Source organism: Phlebotomus argentipes, unplaced genomic scaffold, assembly GCF_947086385.1.
Source record: "Phlebotomus argentipes unplaced genomic scaffold, Phlebotomus argentipes genome assembly scaffold_4, whole genome shotgun sequence".
NCBI classification, from domain to species: Eukaryota; Metazoa; Arthropoda; class Insecta; order Diptera; family Psychodidae; genus Phlebotomus; species Phlebotomus argentipes.
The window spans coordinates 12,678,421-12,700,876 of record NW_026776174.1 but is presented as its reverse complement, the minus strand read 5'-3'; the positions used below and the strand labels follow the sequence as shown (position 1 = coordinate 12,700,876).

General features: G+C 40.5%; 1 protein-coding gene across 2 annotated transcripts in view; it reads left to right on the top strand.

The window, feature by feature from the left end:
* The window catches only part of LOC132258689 (limbic system-associated membrane protein-like), a 93,942-nt gene extending 89,666 nt beyond the window's left edge, over positions 1 to 4,276 (top strand). The window contains exons 9-12 of one of the 2 annotated variants that reach the window (XM_059756112.1): positions 1,038 to 1,267; positions 1,998 to 2,297; positions 2,870 to 2,928; positions 3,865 to 4,276. In XM_059756112.1, coding sequence (XP_059612095.1) covers positions 1,038 to 1,267; positions 1,998 to 2,297; positions 2,870 to 2,928; positions 3,865 to 3,989 — 714 coding nt within the window. In that variant the 3' untranslated portion in view covers positions 3,990 to 4,276. Of the gene's footprint in view, positions 1 to 1,037; positions 1,268 to 1,997; positions 2,298 to 2,869; positions 3,068 to 3,260; positions 3,303 to 3,864 lie in introns of those variants that run through there. The other variant, XM_059756113.1, reaches the window with a different exon arrangement.
* The last annotated feature ends 18,180 nt before the right edge of the window (positions 4,277 to 22,456 follow it).

Below are 22,456 nucleotides of genomic sequence, written 5' to 3'. Positions count from 1 at the left end.
CTTTAGACTTAAGAAGATAGAATGGGAGAGGGTTTTATTCACAATTGCGAGAGAAAATTGAATCCTTTCAGTAAATTTGACTCCTTTGAGAATTTTTCTCCATGGCAAGCACTAAATTATTAAGAGCACTCAAAACAAGGAAGGAAGTGGAGGTAGTTTATTTAACTTTCTCAAATGATTTTCTGCATATTTCATCATGTCGTAAAAAGTATGTATTTCAATGGCACGACGCTTTTTCATTGAAATTCAATAACATGGACAAAAGGGTGTGCTTTTTTGCCATTCTCCCTCCCTCTCTCTCTCTCTCTTGTCCCTGCGGAGGTTTTAGGATTGGTTGTGTCTTATCTGGGCTTTCTCCCTTCGCTGAGAAATTTCAAATCTCCTTTCCATGAGAATAATAATAGGATGGCTTTTTATCAAAATTCCTCGCTGAACTTTAAGTCATGGGTGGATATTTTTTTTGCAAAAACTGTAATTTACTACAGCTATTTTCGATGGGATTATTCTCATGCTTGAGCTTTTGGCCTTGTTGGCGCGCGTGAAATTTTTAAAGCTCTTCACGTGGCACATAATTCCCATTTTATTGGTAAACCTCTTGGAAATTGACGCTAAGTTGGCAAATTGCTTTCCTGGGACACTTGGAGAGGTGGGTGAAATTAATAATAGTGACTCGGTGGTGAGAAGACGCTGCCAGAGGAGAAAAAGTAGTTCTTGTCACTTGAGTTAATGAATTGAAAATACACGGTACTTTTGCGCACACACACACACTCCTCCGGTGTGTCTGGAGTGATGAAAGCTCATTATCGGAGTATAATTGGATCACACTGGAGGTGAAAACGTGTTGGCTCAGTGGCAGGCGACACACGTGAAGCTCTTGGAGAGCCTGCATATGTACACATGGTTGTGAGGTGGAAGAAAAAAGCTCTTGCCACTTGAGCACGTAAGACCGGAGCGGAAGTGTGTGGGCAGATTTACCTGCGGTGATTAGTGGTGATTATCAAATTGCGGAGAAAGTTTAACACACATTAACCTCGCAGGTCACATGGTTCAAGGAGACGATGCAATTGGACACGACGGAGCGGCACATCATGGAGAATCGGGGCTCACGTCACATGCTGATTATCCGGAAAGTTCACCTGCAGGATTTCGGCAACTATTCCTGTGTGGCGGAAAACCCGCTGGGAAAGACGAGACAAACTTTGGCCCTCAGCGGAAAACCCAATACGGCAATCTTCCGGTCGGCGCCCATTAGTCAATACAAAGACAGGTGAGTCTCGCTGGGAATTCAACCCCAAACGTCAATAGACATCTGTATATGTTTGGATGGGTGGCAGTGGGTGAAAAGAGCAGAGATTTGACAGGCAATTTCACTCAATCGAGCACATTTTTCATCCCTCCTGAGCGCCCATCGGCTCACAGGAAAATTGAAATGTTTCGCAAGAGAGACACTCGTGCTGATCCAGTTAATTATGACACACTGTCGGAAGTGCAAAATCGAGAGAATTGACAGAATTTCCCTCGTGTCTTTTTGCTGAAGCACAGGCCGAACTTTAAGACTTCTTGTTCCCGTCAAAAGTGTCCTGAAAAGTCTCGTATTCAGCTCGAGGGGCAGAAAACTCACAAGTCTGACTACTTTTTGAGACTATCTTCTTGTGTTATGTGCTCAAAATAATCCGATCAATTGCTCCCTAGTGGAAATACAGTTTGCAATCGCCGTCAGGTGCTCTGAAAATGCCATTAAATTACCACAAATCTTGCCAAAACTGTATTTTCGCTTGCAAATGCAAAACAGTCATTTAGTTAGTCGCTCAATCATGCGGTGTGAAAAGAATGATTTGCACAACAATCGAGTGAATTTGAAAAGGACATGCTGATGCAGGGCAGAAGTGACACGGCAGCAGAACCGCGCTTCATCCAATTGAAGTTTCCTGCGGGAGGTTCCGCTCTGTTTAATCACACAGCATGTAAAAGTCTCTCTCTCTCTCGTCCTGGAACAGGTACAATATTTCATGGACTGTCGACTCGCATTCGCCGGTGGAGGAGTTCAAATTGTTTTTCCGGCGAGTGCCGCAGGGGCACGAGATTGACAACAGCATAGAACAGTCGCAGCCGCTGCAGCACCAGGGCGTCATTTACACTCAGCGCGGCTACACGGGACACCACTGGCCGCCGCGCTCCGACTGGCGGGACGTCGTCCTGCCCGCCATCCCGCTCTCACATCACTTCACCCAGGGCATGAGCTACATGATCCGCAACCTCGACCCCAATCAGCACTACGAGGCCAAAGTGCAGGCCAGGTATGTGCAATTTCCGCAGAGATTCACCCCAGGCGGCGAAAGGAAGTGCAGGACTCTCAGGGCGGAAGCGATGATGCTTTCCGTTCCCCGAGTAAAATGCTGTATCTTGAAATTTGTGGCTTAATTAGAAATTCTCACCTTGTCCTTAAATATGGTTCGGGAAGCAGATTTTCATCATGTGAGGAAATGAGAGATATTTACTGAAAGTTCCGTATATTTGAACTTCTCTTAAGATGAAAATAAGTGCAAAATTAACGATTTTATCCCAAATTACCCGCGTTCGCATATTTAAAGCCTGTTGTAATGAAAGTGTTCACAATTAGAAATCGAATTGATATAATTCTTATCCGTAAATTATAGTTAACTGCTGAAATTGAAAAACTAGTGAAAATAGAATGATTTGCAACATCTCTTACATCCCACCACTTATCCAATTAGCTAATATCGATTGACCAATTTCAATGGCCATTCTGAATAGTCGGTTTCGCCACTTCACAGTTTCTGGCTCTTCCCATTGTGAACAGTATCGCATGAAAAGATTTGGTCACTTTTAATTATTTCTCCTTCAACAGGAATCGATACGGCTGGAGTGACTTGTCGGAGAGTTTTGAGTTCAGCACTTCAATGAACGGTGAGTGCTCTCTGGCTGAAGTTCCCTGCGTGACAGACACAAAATCCCCCCGAACCCCACCCGATGGACCCCTTTGGCGTGTATCTAATTGAAGTGTCGGACTCTCAGAGTGTTAAATATTTAAAGTTGTGTGCAGTTGGTGAGCGTTTGACAATGTGGAATTGACGTTGAAACTAAGAACTTTCCACTTAAAACACTTTCACACTTAAATCATGCTACTTCTCTCTTCCTGTCTAACTTTTTTCAGTTTATGTGTCTTTCTTTTCTCCATCACACACACACAGTTTATTTTTATGTTCTCACCTTCCCTGCATTTTCTCTTCTTTCCACAGATGAATATACCGATATCGCGTCTCTTATCAACCGTGGCCTCTCAGGTTAGTTGACATTATCACACATTTTCACATTATAATGCTTTCTCCTCGCCTCAGTTGCTTTCCTTTCACCATCACACATTATCATCTGCTTTATTTCAATCACACGCCGTTTTTTTCTCCACCACACTTTTCGGCGGTCAATTGAGAGGACAATTTTCGCAGTTTTTTCCACATCTGGGCAAACATAAATCCTCAAATGGGCGGAAAATTATCCGGAGTGAGAGAGAGAGAGAGTTGTTATTGTGTGAAAATTGCGTTAGTGTGTTGAATATATTTTGGTGAAAATTACACGCGGAACATTTATGTGCATAAATGACGCGAATGAAAAACTGTATTTATATTAATTCCTGGCGACCACTTTTAATTAATTCCACTCAACATAATTGAATAATTGCTCAATAAATGTAGGCGAAACATTTAATTTACAGGGAGTTATGAACCCTTGTAGGCAATTTACAAATTGGTTTGTCAATTAAAATACACACAATTTCGCGCGCGCGCGAATCTGGGATTCACGAGGATTTAAATCGCTAAGACAAAGTGCTTCTTCTCATTGCAGATTCCGAAATGAGGGACATGGGCGTCACATTCTACAGCCGTGGGTCACGATCTTCACTCCAACACGGTCGATATTTTCAGACATTTATGCAAATCTCCATATTTTTTATATACCTTTATATGTAAGAAGATAAACTTGAAGAAAATCTCCTGAAAATCAGCAAGAGAAAATTTTCAATCAATATAGAGATAAAAAGATGAAAGTCCATTCACTCAAATCCTCTTTCGCCCCCCCCTCAAATTGATCTCACCCCAAAGTGATTTTGCAGAGGGGTGAGAAAAATGACGTAGAATCTGTCTCTGTAGACAAAACCATTTGTAAATAAGTAAATAGATGATAAAATATTTAATTTCTCCTCACAATTCACTGGATGGAAAACCACAGACTTCACCAAGGCATATAAGATTCAATGTATAGGAGACCAAGAGACACACATGAACACTTTGAATGTAATACTCGTGAAAATGTCGTTAGAGTACGATAATACATAAATTAATAATATTCAGCATAATGATTATGATAACTTAATGAAGAAGAGCTTATTTTCTCACAACATTCTCGCACTGTCACACCGCATATTTCTAAAGCGTTAGCAGACGACGCCACATGGAGAAGTGTGTCTCCGGGAATTTCTTTCACAAGCACAATAATTCAGGAGAGTCTTGTGTACACCAGAAGTATGATGAGGATGAATTTAATTTGAGTGTCTATAAAGTCTGGCATTTGTGAAAGAACTTCTCACCACATTATATTGTGGCGCAATTCAAAATTTGTGTGACTTTCTGATGTATTATATTATGAGCAAAATGAGAGAAAATTAAACATTCCTCTTATGCGTTTTACCTTACATTCGTCGCCTCTTAGCACGGAGGAAAATTCCTCAGCAGTCTCACACCTTCGGGGATTTCCTCTGCATTCTGTACACACACACAAATTTCCAAAACTGACACCATTGAGACAAGGATGTTACCACAGAAGCCTATAGTGACTATTTAATTAATAGCTTAATAAATTGATTTTTCCTCACCCCTTAGTCGGCGTCTTTCCTTCGAACACTGCAAATATTACTGCAACAATTCGTGTGTTCTTGCGAACACTTCTTTCTTGCCTTCCGTAATGCGCGCCCCCTCGCGAAGGGTATTGTATAAATAAAACATGATTAATGTATTTGCATTTAAGCTTAAATAATTAATTATAAAAATGTCAAGTGCGAGGCATGAAATTTACAGCCGAGACTTTCTTTCGCCAGTGTGCAGCAATTAGATGGTGTTCTTATTTATGGCGAAGTGCCACTGCGACAAAATTGCACACGAAAACAGAAAGGATTCAGAGTAAAGTGAGTTTAGAGTGCTTTCCAATCCACTCACCCAATCAATTGCACATTCACTAGTCTTGAATAGAGCTGCTAAATTATAATTTTCTCTATTAAATTGTGAGCAAAATGTGATTTCTGAACAGTAAATTAATTAATTCTGTTCACTCATAGTTTTGTAATTGTGATTCTCCAGAAATAACAAGCAAATCCTGCCTTTTTCCAATAATACTATCAATTAGACCTTTTAGTGAAATTCCTCTTGCTTTTCATATGTGAAATTTCATAAAACAGTGCTTTGTAAAACCACAGACAATATTCATGGCACATTCATATAATTATTTGGCAAGTGCGGAAACTTCCCACAATAGAATGTGCAAATTTACACACTCTGGCGATGGAATTTATTTACCAGGGAAAAGTGGTATGAAAAGTTAAAAATGGGTAATTTGGTCGTGTGCAGGAAGGTACATATAATAATTAATTAATTAATTGGGGTAAAATCCAGTGAGGAGAACAAAAAGCCCGAAAGTTCAGCCACCCGCGCGTTCCCAATCATGTACACTTTTGGCCTTTCGGTTATAGTATTATTATGATATGCAGGAGCAGAGCATTTGGTAATGAATTCTGCAGTATTAATTGCTGGGCACCAACCGAAACCAGAGCGGCCCACCTGGGCAGGAAGGGGACGGCGAAATAACTCAATGTGGAAAATAACTTCCGCGTGTCGCGGCGAAGGGTCATTCGGCGACATCAACAGCCGAAATTCCCGTGCACAATTGTTACATCGGTGGATACACGATGCCACCCCTTCCGGCAGTGAATTAAAATGTGGGCCATGGGCGGCAGTTTGTTTTGTGCACATCCACCCAATATCCCGTCAATAATTAATGTGTGTGCGCGCCACTGAGAGCTTTCCCGCGCGCTTTTATTAGCACTATTATCCACACGTCATATTGTGGGTGTAATTAGCATAAAACTGTATAACAAATTGAATTATATCACCCATTTTTGTATTATGAATCAGCTATTTATGCATTTCACCCTCTGCAACACTCTTTCGGCGCGCACACTTTTTAATCCGACGCGCGAATTGAGCCTGGCGCAAAAGTATGTGACTTTTTGCCACCGAGCGCATAAAAGAGACGAAAAAATAATGTATAGCATTGAACAAATTAATGCAGCGAGATTATTTTTGCTCATTAACTGCACACCGATGCAATCAGTGATATGTTTTTTTCGTACTTTCCATCATACAAATTTATCGATTCAATAATTAAATTTTCACTGAAAGAGTGATGGAAATAATAAACATTTTATCGAAATGCAGAACGAATTTTGTGGTTGGCAATACTGGTAATTTATTTTTAAAACTCATAATGACTCTTTTTTCACCAATATTTCACATGATTCGTAATTAAAACACTCAAACTAATTTCCGATGTCGCACATTTTGGCCACAGGCAAAACAATGGCAAAAAATATATTAAAATACGGAGAAAAACGAGGATGAAAAAATGCAAAAGGATCGAGTTAATGAATTTTATAATGAAAGCCAAAATACACAGAAAATCTCAATTATTTTTGCTTTGCAACTTTATACCCTTGTGAGATTATTTGTGCATTGGGTTCATTGCAGAAATTACTCATTTTTTGCGTTTTAATTACATGCAAATTTGTCTATCTTCTGATCTGCCCCCTTTTGAGGAACAACTCTTTATGGCTGACAAGAAGAGGCGGGAAAAATGATAATGAATGTGTGTATTGAAGGGTGTGTGGAAGGAATTATTTATTGGGAAAATTTGTGGGGTCAGAGTCACTCATTTATTGAGCCGAAAAGAGCGGGTTTAATTCAGTTTAATGACAGGGAAATTGAAACCATTCTGTCAAGTGCTAGAAACACTTTAATGCTGCATTCTGAATAATTTAACTCGCTGTCAGAGTTGAACTTGAAGCACGAGAGAGTAAAGAGAAATTAATGAATAAACAAACATCACAAAAGTGAAAATGTAGTTAGATTCGGTCATATTAAAATTATAAAATTACATTTGTGGATAAAATTGCATTTAAGTGTAATTCATTTGTAATAAGAAAGCAGAAAAAATGATGTAATTTAAGGTGAAAAAAAATTCAGTGTGAATTGTCGTGATGCAATGGAAAACAAACACTCTCTATGCATTTCTGACCATATTTACATTTAATTATATTTTATATACATGTGAGAAAGAGAGAGGAGATATGAGAAATCAAGCATGGAATAGAGTAAGAATTATTCTTAAAGAAAAGTAAAACATGTAATTTTTAAATGTCAGAAAGATAAAAAAAAGTGAGATAATAAAGTCATTTGTTTCTAAGACATCCTGACTTTAGAAAAATATTTCTTCTTCCCTTGACACATTCCTCTTCACGCGCTCCCATGAGAAAATGCTCCCATTTTCAGCACAGCAACGAAGGTGCTTTATGGAGTGGAAATTAACACTTTTCCCGGGAATTTGCATCCTCCTCTCAGCTCACCAGTGAGAAAGACCATAACGTGTCTAATTAATGCTAGTGGACAACTTTTTCCAGCATTTGGAAGAGGAAGGGAAAAGTATCGGGCATTGCAACGTGACAAATGCAATTTTTCTTCAATGAAATTTCATTTTCATGGCTTCCCAGAATACTGGAAGGAATTTTTCAACAATAGAGAACAATTCCATTTGTTCAGCGTCCCTCGTGAAATTGCACTCATTTTGCAGAATTTTGCTTCTCCAGCCAAGGAAGCAATAACACGAAGATATGGTGTACACAAATTGGATTGATTAAAAATGTGGATGCAAAATGAAGATAATAAAAATTAGAAATCCAATGGAATTTCTACTGCATTGATGGTTTTTTTCGGAGTGCACATGTTCCCTTGTCTTCTCCTGTGAAGTCTACATAATTTCTGCCCGAAAATAAATTCTCCCTTAACCCATTACAGATACTTTTTCGTCCTCAAAGGGAGTGAATTTGCATAGAAGGATGAAAGCTTGTGCAGGAACGCAATATTGCTTGTATGTCGTTTTCCTTCCTTTTGCCGCTGGTGAGCTTGGAAAAAGACGTTCTGCACTTGTGGTGTGCAAACACAAGAGATGAAGATGGAGTACATTGTGTGGCGGAGGGACGTCTCATCGTGGATGCACTGCCAGAAGAGATGCTCTGCATGTGTTTTCGCTCTGAAAACATGATTTGTTGCCTGCAATGTGTCTCCCAAGGGTGTCTTTTGTGTGCCATCAGGCAGTGAATGGTGGAATTTTTTCCAGCAACCACCCGAAAAAGAGCACACTTTTCCATTCATTCAATTTTAATCAATCAAAAAGCCGCCATCGAGTGAGGGCGTGAGGCACGCAATTGCCGTGCCAAATGATGAATCTCATGAGTCTGCTAGTTGAATTTATCTAAAAGGATCACCCGCAGTCCGGGAGGGAATGGGATTTCAATTAGTGAAAGTGAAGCGATCCAGGATGAGCATGCCAAGCTGTGGCATCTCCTGCTCACCACACCGTAAACAGCAAATGGGATTAATTATGGTGGCGGGATTTTAAGGTTTTCCAAAATTTCCCCTCCGTGTGGATTATGCGATATTAGAAATTTTGGTCATCATGTCATCTCATCAAACCACCGATTCTCACACCATGACCTCACCCAATTTACACCCCGCAAACTTTATGCGATGCTTAATTTACGGTCGCTTCGCAACCTTCGATATTTCGGCAAAATAAATGCGCGGCAAAAACTGGTAAATCATTGACTTTATTGGGCGAAAAGTTCCCATATCTTTTAGCCCAAAAATTAAGCATGAATTCTTCCACTTTATGATATGCCATACAGAAGAGATAAACTTTAATATTCCCATAATAGCAACTTTCTCACACGAAATTTCCCAGAGAAAGAGAGCTTCAGTAAATGCAATTTGCTCTTTTCCACGCAATTTTCTCCCCATATTTCCTTAACATGGGGCGAGAAATAAAATTCCATCTCACCTCGGTGTCAATTTTCTCGGGTATTCTTGCGATGTTTGATCAAGAGGAGATGTAGTGCGAGATAGGAAGTCGAGGGGTGAAAACTAATAAATACGTAAATTTATTGATAAGTCCCGCACCCGCCCTCTGCTCCCCCGCCCCCACGGCACGAATCACTCAATAAATATTTAGGGAGACGCAGTACAAATAGAATTAGAGGCCAAAACGCTTCCTTGTCTTTGGAAAGCCATGCGACAGCTCTCATGAGCGAAATATTTGCTTTATTCTTTCTTCCCCACACTTGCCAGGAGGTTATTTCATTTAAACCACACAGAGAATCCACCCTCTTGGCGAAACTTCCGCGTGCGCCCCCAGCAAAACAGTGTATTGAAAAGGAATCTTCTCGTTCAATTTTCCTTTTATCTTCCCTCGCGTCACAATTCCCAGTCCTGTTTATAAATGAATCTCGTCATATTTTCACTGGCTGTATTATCACTTCAACCCCTCGACTGATAGAGCAGAAGACCCTGGAAGAGCGCCATGAGTGGATTTTCCGCCGAAAGTGCGTGCTTGTGCGGATGAAACGTGTGTCAATGGTGGTTTTACTTTTTTCTTCTCACTCCAAAAAATAATAAATACATGAAATACAGAAAAAAAATTGTATTAGAGCACCTAAAAGAGTCCCAAATTAATCCAATTTAGAGCATTTTTATGTTGCGGATGTGTGGGCGGAAGAGTGCGCGCGAATCGTGTGACGCGAAACTCCCCCATATTTACAATCCGGCATTTTTCACGGGGCATTGAGATGCAAAGAGATACATCGTGTGACCCACTCCATATATCAATTTCGCCCTCTGCACAGTTGTGTGTTCCTTTGAGAGGTGAAATTTGAACAATTTCACAGACATGCAAAGTTGAGATGAAAGAGGAACTGGCGCAGGGGTGTAAAACTTCCACCACCACCACCCCCTCAGCGGTTCTCTTCCGGCGGAAGCTCGGCAGAAAGTTCAGCGAACGCCAGTATTTTTAACCGGGGAAAGAGAGTTAATGTTTGCCACTTGTTCTCACCTCATTGAAAAGTGTGCTCTCGCGACCCCCAAATTTTCGCCAAGAGAGGGTGGGTTAAATATTGCCGAAAATATTCCCGACGCGGGGTAGTTATTAAGTGTACACCGGAATGAGTGGTAATGCGAAGAGCTGGAGGAATTGCCATAATTATCTTCAAATAAAGTACCAATGCGACTTGAGAGGGCCGAAGCCGTTGGCCCTTCCACTTCAAACATGAGGAAATGACTGTGAAACTCGGCAGAGAAGTTCATTATACGACTGTAAAGAAAATGGCTTTGATAAGCATTCAAAAAGTATACATTACAGGTGAACAAGGCTTTCTCAGGACCACTCGGAATATGTAACATTCAAATTACAAACTGTAATTCTATATAAAATTCATTAAACGTCGGTTTATTGACTTGTACAAAAATCATTAGATACTTTTCTGATGATGTTTTTTTTTTAATTTCAAGTCATTGACTTTCCCTGCTCGTTCCAATTGTGTGGTGTTAAATATGAAGTCACAGTCTTGAATTGGGGGAAATATTGAGCAATTTTAAACATCAACTTCACAGGCAACTCAGTCTATATTTTGCCCCCAGTCGACTAAAACTACCCCATTTTGCCCTAATACAAGAATCCCATTCCAAACAACAGGAAGCACTTGTACATCGGCACAGCGAGATTTCTCCCCTCAAAACGCCCCGCAAGTGTGCGCCCTGGGCATACTTAATGGTTGAAGCGGAAAACGATGAAAACATTATTGACCCATTTTATCTGATAATAGCATTTTCACAATTTTCCCGCCACCACACACCGTCACCAGGGAAATTAATGAAGATTTTTTCATCACTGTGCGGTTAGAAAATACAGTGCGGAAAAGTCTCGCGCGCTCGCCAAATTAATGAATTACTTATCAAGTCTGGGTGTGAGCTTTAGGCGAGTGGCGCGCGGTAATTGAAAATGACGGAAATTGGTGGGAAAAAAGCTGAATGCCTCGAGACACTTTCCTCCAGATTCTCGCACTGCAGTTGTGGAAAGTCCAGGGAAATTATTTTCACGATTGCAGGTGCGCCAGAGAATTGTGAAGTATTTACCACTCAAGGGCTTTTCACATGAAGCCAATCTCCGTAGATGTGGAGACGGAAAGGGTAGGAAAATGCCATGAAGATTGCATGGAAATTCCGAGACGGTGATCCAAATGGAATTTAATTATGACAGAATTGCTGATAACATAGCATTTATGTTGCAATAAATTGTGCTTTCTGCAAGAGAGTAAAAAAAAATAGTGTGAGATTTTACAAATACAAACCATGTAGAAAATTGAAAACTAATTTCCAATGAGATTATTCACCTCGAGTGGATAGGAAAGTAGGAAAAATCAGGTGTTCAATTATATCAACTTCTCCCTTTGCGCGCACTTCTCGAGTCTACAACTCGAGGAGGGAAACTGTATGCATTCTGGGAAGTGAATTGAATTGAAAATAAAATGCGGAGCGAATGGCATGTTGGAAAAGTCCACCCCCCAAAACCCACAATTGAATTTCCATTTGACGATGAAAAAATGCAGAAACGTAAGAAACAATTTACCGAAAATAAACACAAAGTGACACCTCTACAAATGGAATTCATTCTTCATTGCGCCAAATAATCGAATGCTCTGCTTGAAGCTGAGTATTTGGCACGAGAAACACGAACAGCCGGAATATCAGGGAGCACCAAAAACCTCCCCCTCACCGGGGAGTGGGAAAAAGCAACAGCGTAATCAATAACATTTCAATTTGCTCAACATTCTTCTTCACTCTGCGGCCAAGGAGTCGGCACGGGGAGGAAAGAAGCACAAGAGTCATTCATTGCAGTTGATTTCTATCCCACACAACATCATCATCTCTCTCACCCATTCGAAAATTGTGAGACTCGAATTCCTGGCGGCGAAATTGTTACAATAATAAATATTCGATTTGCTGCACAAAATATCATATAGCCTTTTCCTTCCCCCGGCTGACCGCCATGAATGCCCCATTTCTTCGTCATTGCTTACATTTTTGCCATAATCAGAATCCAATGGATAAATAGATTCCCTCTTTTTTCAATCACCCCAACAAGGCTCTGGGATCTTTGTGTGTAGTGAAATAGGGAATTCCAACAGTGGGATTTCGCTTTTATCTCTCAATTTTTCTTCCCCACTCCCCCATTGCCATCTGCCTCATTTTTCTCCCGGCAAATGGGCAACAACGTAAACCCTTCATCCACCTCCCTGATGAAGTCAGAAAATGCTACAGTCTGTCACCGGGAATTCTGGTGTATTTTGAGAACATCATTTGAATAATTTTATCAAATTTATATTGCATTCATCATTGCATCAGTTCTTTATTGCTGTAAATGATTAATATGCTTTTAACACGGTAAAAGTGTAAAATTGTGTTATTTTTCCACAAACATTGACTATCTTCAGAGTGCTAAAATAATTGGTGCAAAGTGGGTCAAATATCAGAAGAGCTGCAGATGCTTTTGAGTGATTTTTAAACTATTTATAGTCATAGAAATCATCTCTCAGCTACCTTGTAAAGGAAGCTGAGGAAAAATACTCAATAGCACTTTTGAGTCACTCTCTGTTGGCGCAGATGGGCGAAAGTGGGGTTGCATGGCGAATGGTGTGGGGAAAATGCAAGTTTCAAATAATTGAGAATTTTTTTTTCAAACCACCCCAAGTCAACAGTTCAATTTCCATTGGGGTAAAAGTTTCCATTGAACTCTCTTGCTCTCCTACACATCTCAGAAATCACATTAATAATATTCCATAGCAAGACGAGACGTTTCACCTTTTAGTTCACCCCGCACTAGCAATTTATGTGTCGGCGGGCGGGGGAAAAGTTTTGGGGGTTGATCAACTTCTTAATTATAGATATTGTGAGCGAAAGTTATACACCATATTTAATATATGGGGCTCGGAGTGTGGGGCCTTCATTTTAATATTGATGCCGACATTAGGGTTCCACCCGGTTCGGAGGAAGCGCACTGCACTTCCTTCCAAGGAGACAGCACACCCGGACGCTCAGGAGTCGCCCAGGACGATGAGAGGTGGGGCAAAATTAGTTCATTGCATGCAGCAACACCCGGCCATCATCTATATGCACTGCACTGGAGATAAAATTGATGTACACACACACACACCTTAATCTAATAATCTAATTCGCAATTAGTTTTCATACACAGTCGCACAGCGAGTGTCATGCGAGAACATTTCCAGGGGCGTCTCTCGACCATCTATGACGTCCGCAGACACGGCCTGAGACTTGTTGCAATGTGCCAGGCATAATAAATTTCATTACACCACATTATATGTCCGACCGACTCGGTCGTCTTGCTGGGGTCGATGGAAACCCACTTACAAGTCGGATGGAAACTTGCACTGCATGGCAGACAAGCGAGACAAGGCAAGAGGTTCTCAGATTGTCCTCAAAAGGAGAGGGAATTTGATTTGCCTGCATTGAAAAATTCCACACATGCAACAACTTCTCATGGTAAATTGAATAAAGGATGCTTAAGTTGCACTTTAGGCGACATGTTCTGCTCTTTCTCAAATTCCCAATGATAATCATTGCATTACAATACCATGAGTGACAAATTTCGACGGACATGTTTAACTCATTTTGCATCTGCGATGAACAGAGGAAGTCAATAGTAAGCGAAAAAAAAGGTTTCTTCAAGTGATTACTTTCATTTCTGTTTCTTTATCTTTTAAATCACTGATCACCGGAAGTGTATAAAACTCCTTGTTTCTCATGTCTGAATTTTGACACGAAGAATGATTTGAAAACTTTCAAATCCACGGCTTTATGGATCCCTTATCAAAAGAAAGTTCGCTGGGCGAAATCCACCCCGAAATATTAAATGCAAATACTTTTGCCAACTTTTCTACTACATCGCACCTCATTTATAACTTTTTCTTTGATCTCCTCTCCGTCCGTTCGTCAAATCCAATACCTTGTCACAATTTTTCTGATCCATTTGGAGCATTTTTGACTTTCGCCTCCGCTCTTGGATACAAAAGTAGCATCTCTTCAAAATGAGAAACAACTTTCCTCTCAGCAAAACTTGTAACACTCTCGAGAGAACAATATCACTGACATTGCAATGGGAACAGAGAGAGAAAGAGAGACAAGCAACAAAAGATATGTCTAGACTTTGAGAAATCTCGAGGAGACTCTCAACAACACGGCTCTCCGCAAGGATTTTCCCATGGAAAACTTGAGGACGCAAAGTGATCCGTATAAGAATTAATTTCAATTTGAGGCACTTTGAGGGGTCAAACTTGAAATATTCCAACCCGTTTTCTCACATTTCATACCTTCTGTTTCGGACAGAGTGTGTTTTCCAATTAAAATCACAATCCTTCCGCCCACACCGCGCACTCCGAGGGTGGCATGCAAATTTCAGCGGATCAAAGAAAATACCATCCATCGTCCGAAGCCCACACGCCTTCCCAAAGGGATTTCCATGCGGATGAAATACGGACGGAAGGAAACATCATCGTCATCAAGGGCCCCAATCACTGGCGCATCTTTCACGGGATTTGAGCGCCGCACAGCCGGGGAAAAAAGCGAACGACGCTGGGAGAGGAAGCTGAAAATATTCCATGATAATTTCATAAAGTGATACTGGAAGTCGACTGTATGAATTGAAAAGTCAAACAATGCTCGTCTACCCTTGGATTTTTTTCCCTCCAATCTCGCTCGTGCTGTCGCAATATGCTAATTCAATTTCCATTCGACACAGAATTAATTATCATTTAGCTCCAAATATTGGGTGAACAAGATTTCTGCGAAAAATCCCCTTGATTAGGCACATTCAATGGGGATATTTTATAGCACGTTTGCGTATAATGAATTCACCCAATTCATCTCTAAACGGAATATCTTATGCTGAATCTATTTCAAATCTATCATGAAAATTATACCAAACTAATCTGTGTGATTTTCAATTGCCAATTGTTCTGCAACCTCTTTCAGTGCCTCAATGAAAATCAGTACATTGATTAGGAATATCATCAATCTCTGAGCTATTGTCTCTCGAGCACAATGGGTCTAAGGAGTACTTTGCAGTTTCAGGTGAGATCTTCGCTCAACAGCAATTTGCTGTAAATGTGCTCATCTCGAGCACTCGCCAAAAGCTCTGCAGGTGTGTTTCTTACGCCAAAGTATCGAATATCACATATTCAGTGATTCCACTTATCCGCATGGATCTTGAGAATTTCCACAAGTCAATTGAAGGTTGAGGTGTTGCAGAAGACTTTCGCCCTAATTGCCAGTTTCTGCTCCATATTTAATAATTATTTAGCAACGTCTGGCAATTTTTACTCACCCAAGAAGGTGCTCTAATGGCAGGGAATAAATAAAGAAGGCGGAATTACATTTAAGATGAAAACTTTTTCCCAGCCACAAAGTGTAAAGAGCCAGCAAAAGAAGTTGACGGCGTGGGAAAAGTTCACTCTGATGGGTGCAAAAGAAAGCTTTTCTCTACTCTTTAAATGCAAATTGTTAAATGCACTTTTCCACTCTTGCGCAACCCATCAAAGTGACTTGGCACTCATTTTCCAACCTCAATATACATATATGTGGGCGGATGCGCCCCGGAAATGCACCCGAAATTGATAGTGAAATACGGGTGAGATGGGATAAAGATGGAGTGGAAATAATGCAGTGAAATCATGTATGCAATCAATCAGGTACTTTGTTCATTAATTCTGATTGTATTAATTCAACTCATCATCATCATTCCAGGCACATTAATCTCATTCCAGCGCCCGAGAGAGAGTGTGTGCATTCCGGAGAGACTCAAATTTATACTGCCATAATACGGGAGTATCTCCAGCAGGACGAATGCATAAATCGATGGTGTGACATGATGAAATGGAATATAATGCAAGTCATGTGTAATAAGCCAAATTTGCTCTCACACTTCATCACGCAAAAAGGATTTGTGGGGAAAAAAAAGCACAGGCCAGAGATAAAAATTTCGGATCAATTCAAAAACAAGCCAAATGAGGTCCACACACGAATAAATCATATTCAATTCATGCGACTTTGCGCGCGTGATGATGGAAATGCGAGGCCGTGTGCAGCCTTTTTCTGTTCCACCCAATAAAGCTATCATGTACATACACAGTGTCCCAATGATTTACTAACGTTATATACCATGTCAATTGAAGACTAATCACTGAACAAACACAGATTAATGGAATTATTTATGCCAGAATAGCTACCTAAGCTGGGAATACTAAGCCAAGAAACCCCATCAAAGTCTCTCTCTCTCTCCCAATCTGTCTTTCCCAATGCTATTTCGGGAATTACGGGGCGCACACATCCGGGAAATGACTTTATGGACTTCATTTGAAAATTATCCTTAATTCAGCATATTCAATTGTGCTGTTGAGCCAACAAATTTCTGTGGAAAGTGATAATAGAGATTCCATGTTAATTTCTCATGCACGTTCTGGGCTCTGTGAAAATTTATTATTGCATATGAATGTCGAAATTGTCTAAATGCGAAAGCGTACTTGTTTAGCGAGTAAATTGAGACAAATGGAGATATCATGCTAATTGCATGCTTTGCAAGCCACGAAGGCTGCAGAGGTGCGAAAGGAATGGGGGCCGATGTAAAGGTATCACGAAAGCTCTTGCGCGGCGAAAGAGGACTAATTTGAAAAGTTGACCTGACAGGGTGAGAAGAGGGTTAATTGACGCTTTTCTGCGAGGATCGCAATTGACATGTTTGGGAGGGAGGGAAAAGTCTTAAAAAATCCAATCCATCTTGAGTGACCAAAGGTTCAATGAAGCTTTTGCGTCGTCAAGTGGTGGATATTGAATTTTATTATTAACCCAGAAATTTAAAGCTCACCTTAAAACCTATTAAATCTTCAGGTGTAAATTAATCTTATAACAGTTTTAATATGGAAAGAGAGAGACTAAAAACTTCACATAACTTCCAGTTAAAATCCTAGTTAAAAAATGAAAAGACAAAATGGATTCAACAGAAATTCCAAATTTCATGAATTTTTGACGTAGAATTCAAAGGAAAACTGTTCAGCAAATCTTGATGCCCGTTCGTCAATCGTGGTCTGACTGAAAAGGACGAGAAAACGAAAATAGTATTGAAGCAAGTTCTTCTCAATAATCTCCAAACAATAAGCAATAAGTACATTATTTGTACGAGAAATCCAAAGCAAAATGTTCAAGATTTGCGGGTTGACAAGTATTGTATTTTTTATAGCACTTTTTTTAGGCTCACGATGACCTAGATTTCATATTCCAAGATTTTTCATCGTACACAATCGAGTGATTTTATTATCAAAGCTCCATCATTTTGTCCGCGCGAAGCGGCGGTGAAGAGGATGCGGAGCCGCACCCCAATAATGCGGATCAATTCCTATCAGCCTCTCGTGGGGAAATTCATCGCTTTCCGTCAGCAATATCTCAATAGCAGAGCGGTGAACCACGCGGCCTCTTATTGTTCGCCTCTTCGGCAAAGCTTCCACCATGCAACAAAGAAGCTGAGAAGTTGTGAAGACAAACGATGTCTGTCCATTGGGGCGTGTCTAAACCATAAAATCAACTTTTAGTTGCAAAATTTAAGCTGCTGAGGATGCAGAGCAATTGATTCCTCCGCCCACCGCCCGATATTTGATGCAATATTGCTTGCACCAGGAGCATGATTGTATTAGGTGGTCTAGAGCATGTTGTCGGGATGGGCATAGAATCAATATGCTTGGGGAAGCTAGTAGTTAAGGCAAGAAACCACACCGAAAACCTCTATTCATGCCATTTATCGCAAAATAACAATATCTCTCCCAGCTGCACAGATCAATCCATGAGGACGATCCGCCCAGACATTATATTCAAATTCCCCACACTCTCACCCTGAGACATTTCAATCCATTACCAGGGCATAAGATGCAAACGAGAGAATCCAATTAAGTGATCCATTTGCCACAAATCTTTTTCCAATACACAATTTAACAAGCATATCTTGCAACTCCCGGTGGGAAAAAGTCGCTCCCTGATTAATTACGAGAGATATAGCGGAGGAAAAACAATTAATAGAACTACCAATTAAGGAGTCCCAATAAGAGGATTTTCCCTGCGATATAATTCTGCCTTGGCATGCAATTTAGTACGGTGTGCAATTTTGCGGAAGTGCACAAAATTGCATTATGGTATTTGCATGAGTGAAGAGAGGAATCAGTGAGGAAATTTTCTTGCATTTTCCATTTGAGAAATTCAATAAGTTTAGCATTGATATGCACAGAGTTGAAGTGTCTATAAATAACAGACAATGACCAGAAAAAAAGGTGAAAATTTCGGGTGAAACTGTCAAAAATCCTTCCGAGAATCAGAACATAAAGGACTTCCAGTTTATTTTCTAAAATATCCTTTCTCCATATCTTCTCTTGATACTCTCATGGAAATTCTAGAAATGGAAAACCCCACGAAATGGTAATGTCGGTTTTCTGTTTTTCTCTCATATGAAAATCCTCAATAAAAAGCACTCAATAAATTCATGGAACAATTTTCTCTCTAAAAGTCAATAGAAAATGATATCTATTGATTGTGGTGGAAAATGGATTTTCACCAACTCCGATATGCTGTTGGAGAGTGAAAGAATTCCACACATTATATGGATTTTATGTAAATGATACAATAAATATACCCAATAAATGCCTTTACATATTCAATGTCAATTACAGTGGTGAGCCAATAAAGTCTGAAAGGTTTTCCGATATGCAGACAAATGAGATGTTCAGGATGGTCGGGAGAGGGCGGGAGAGACGATCCACTTCATAAAGAGACAGATAAGAAATCAATTCTACTCACAATTATTTCACCCACATTCACTGGGAGTGCAGGCGAATCCCCCAAAACTCAATATCCTTAATGGACTCCCAAATGTGTGAGTCACTCATTTATCTGCTTCTATGACAAATATTTGCATCTACACATAATTTATGTACATGCAAATGTCGGTTTAAGACAGGCGAGCGAGAGCAGGACGCGGGGCGAGGACACTTGGAGACACAGACGTGATTTGAATATTTTGAAAGCCATCAACGGTCGCCAAACTTTCCGGCACAGAGCCGAAGGCATGGTTGGGGTGACCCAATAGCAGGGCCATCGCAAGATATCGCACACATAAGGTTCCACTTGCCGCTTCCATTTCCCACTCCCTCCTGACCAGAGTTGTGCCCTAACGAAGGGATTTGTAAAGAATTTTCTCCATTGCTTGACGCTGTTGAATCGCAATGTGTCGATTTTCACAAACATTAAGAGAATGTAGTTTCAATGAATTAATCATCGTTTCCTAGAACTGCCCAAATCTCAGCTATGAATATGGTAGAAAAATGTATTTTCAAATTTCATTTAAAATAGTCTGTCTTGTCAGACTGATGAATTTAGGAAAGACTTTCTAACTTTTTTGCGAGGTTATAAATGAAGAGAAGAAACTTAACTTCTTTTAAACTTCCACAGGAGATATTAAAGAAGTTTTGGTTAATTTGAATCAATCTAAATCTAAGCACGTACTTGAGCTTGTGGTGCTATAAGGAAAAATTAAGTTGAAAGTTTCCATTTAAGCAACTTCCAAAGCTTCACAACCTAATCGAGAACTTGCCGAAGTCTTCAGTGGCAGAATATAGGGATTAGAAAATTCTCTTTTCTCTTCAGAAAATATCTTACCAGAGAAGCATCTTGAGCATTGTTTACCATGCAATAAAAAACCGCCGTGAATTGAGAAATGTAGAATATTCGGCCAACTCTGCTTCCCACTGCGACATGCGATACTTCCGAGTCTCCAAGCATAGTCACAGCTCGGTCATACGATAGTAGCGCAGCACTAGCTCAGATCCTGGCCGTTGCGCTCCTTTCACTTTGCATAATTTCCCGGGAACGCTCGAATCAGAGATAGTAAGGCACCCCAGGAATTTACGACGCCCGGCGTCGGGGGTTCGCATAAGAAATTCAGAGGGAGCAGACACTCACCCTGCCCAGCATTCCGCCCAACCCGCCCCAAATTGGGGCTCACACACGTCTATGACGTGGAAGGAAAAGGTTTGACGACACGATTTATGTGCGCCGGCGAAAATTTAATTGTGCCCACCCACGCAATTTGCATACAAGATTAAAGACAGCGCCACCCGCCGAAGAAGGATCACCCAGCATGATTGTGACTATTTGCCGATGTTGTGCAGCTCTCCACGACCTCAGATGTCCCCGTAAATTCATCCATCCAATGTGAATTGACACACATAATGAGATTAGGATTTCAAATGTCTCTCCCTTTGCGTCCCAGGGCGGTATTTTAGGCGGTCTGCGCCATTGAGAGAATATTTCAGCAACCAGAACCTGAAGAGGCAAAAAGTCCACAGACGTGAAAGTTAATTGACCAGAATGGTGAAGTGTCTCAATGGTGTGGAAAGACATTGCTGGATTGTGACTCTGGGAGTTTAAAGTCTATCAGAAGGCGAAAGAATTCGAGGAATTCACGTCAAAGACATGAGCTCAAGGGACGAAAATTGCCTGCGGATTAGGCGTTTGATGTCCATCCATTTGGATTGCACATCACTTGTACAGAGAGAGTCGAGGAATTTCATTCAAAGCTTCTCTTCATTCGCACTGACTTCTCAAAGAAATTGTGTGAACTGTTGTTCATCTGAAAGGAGAAAAGAATGGAAACATCGAGACTAGAGAAATACACAATTTTACACTTTTTTAGAATTCCTTTTCTAACCTTTTCTAAATCAAAGATTTTAGATTTATTTTCTGATTTCCAAGAAAATTTTCTTGGAGCAAAATCAACCCTAATTTGGTTATTTTTGAGTATGAAATACTCGATTTTACACCCAGGATTTTCCTCTGTGAATTAATGGAGAAGTGTGTGCTCTAATTTGAGGATTCAGATGAGCTGATAATTTGATAAAAAGCTCAAGTATTCTCATCACAGTGCCATCTCAAACAATCGATGTGGCGCATAGGTTATGTAAATCACGAAAATCATTGTCACGTGATTCGCCTTTGAAGCCAACGATGGCGCTTGGGATGGGGGCGTCCGTGGTTGATTTTTGGGTAAATAGAGCGAAGCGTGGGCGTGGAGGGGAATTGAAAATGCTGGGGTGGTTAATAAATCAAACACTGCAAGACGTGATAGCAGTTAATTATCGATTGAAGCAACATCACAGAAATTATTTCACATGGCTTCGCAGTTCCAAATCTCAATTCCACCGCCTGCGATTTTGACGCAAGGGCGGGAAGAGCGGCGAAATAGGATTACTTTACTAGCGGATGAAGAAGAGAATGCGGAGGAGTAGGAATATTTTATTATTGAATGGCCTGCAGCGATAATTTCTACCGAAAATGATGAAAATGCCTCATTTTCGGGCGCTAGCAATTTCTCCCTCTCGAGCAATCATTGGCTCAAGAGCTTTCAATTACCATAAACGCGATTTTCTATTCATGGCAAATATTGTTACTTGTTCGAATGTGCGCGGAACGCCGCCGAAAACTACACGCCAGAGAGAGTTTTCCACACTCCTAGCAATTTTCTTTTCACACCTCGCGCGCGCCTTGTCTCTTTTTTGGCAATTCAAAGCCACATCAAATTCAGCCAAATGTTCAATTTTCCAACATCTCAATAATCTCGCATCTGAATCCCTCTGGGGAATCATTCTTTGCACTCTTTCTCATCCATTTGCGTGTGTGAGTGAGACTCAATTTTATCAAGTGATTCAATTCAATTCATCTTTCAGCCCAAAAATTGCACTCCCTGCCACAGGAGAGCATCCATTAGCTTTTCCGGCGTCTCCTTTTGCCTGGATAAATCAATTTTCAGTTTGATTTCTTGCATCAGTGCGCCAAAAGGACCGCTTGAGAAAATTCCTCCTTTGAATATCCTTCATTTCGCCAGCAATTGCATGACTCTCGATGCATCGCCAGGATAAAGTATCCGGAGGAATTCGACAATTTAGAGAGATTAAATTTAAGCCAATACTCAATTTATTGAATTTCAGCTTATTCATCCCCCGAATGGATCAATCAGGCATTGAGAGGGATTAATCTTTAATAACCCCTCTGTGATTGTGATTTCATGGTGACACGATGGCAGGATTAACTTTTCAGTAATTCCGCCTGTTCTCAATCACATGCCAATCGAATTCGCGACACAATTTTCCTGAAGAAGACACTCTTAATTTGCATGC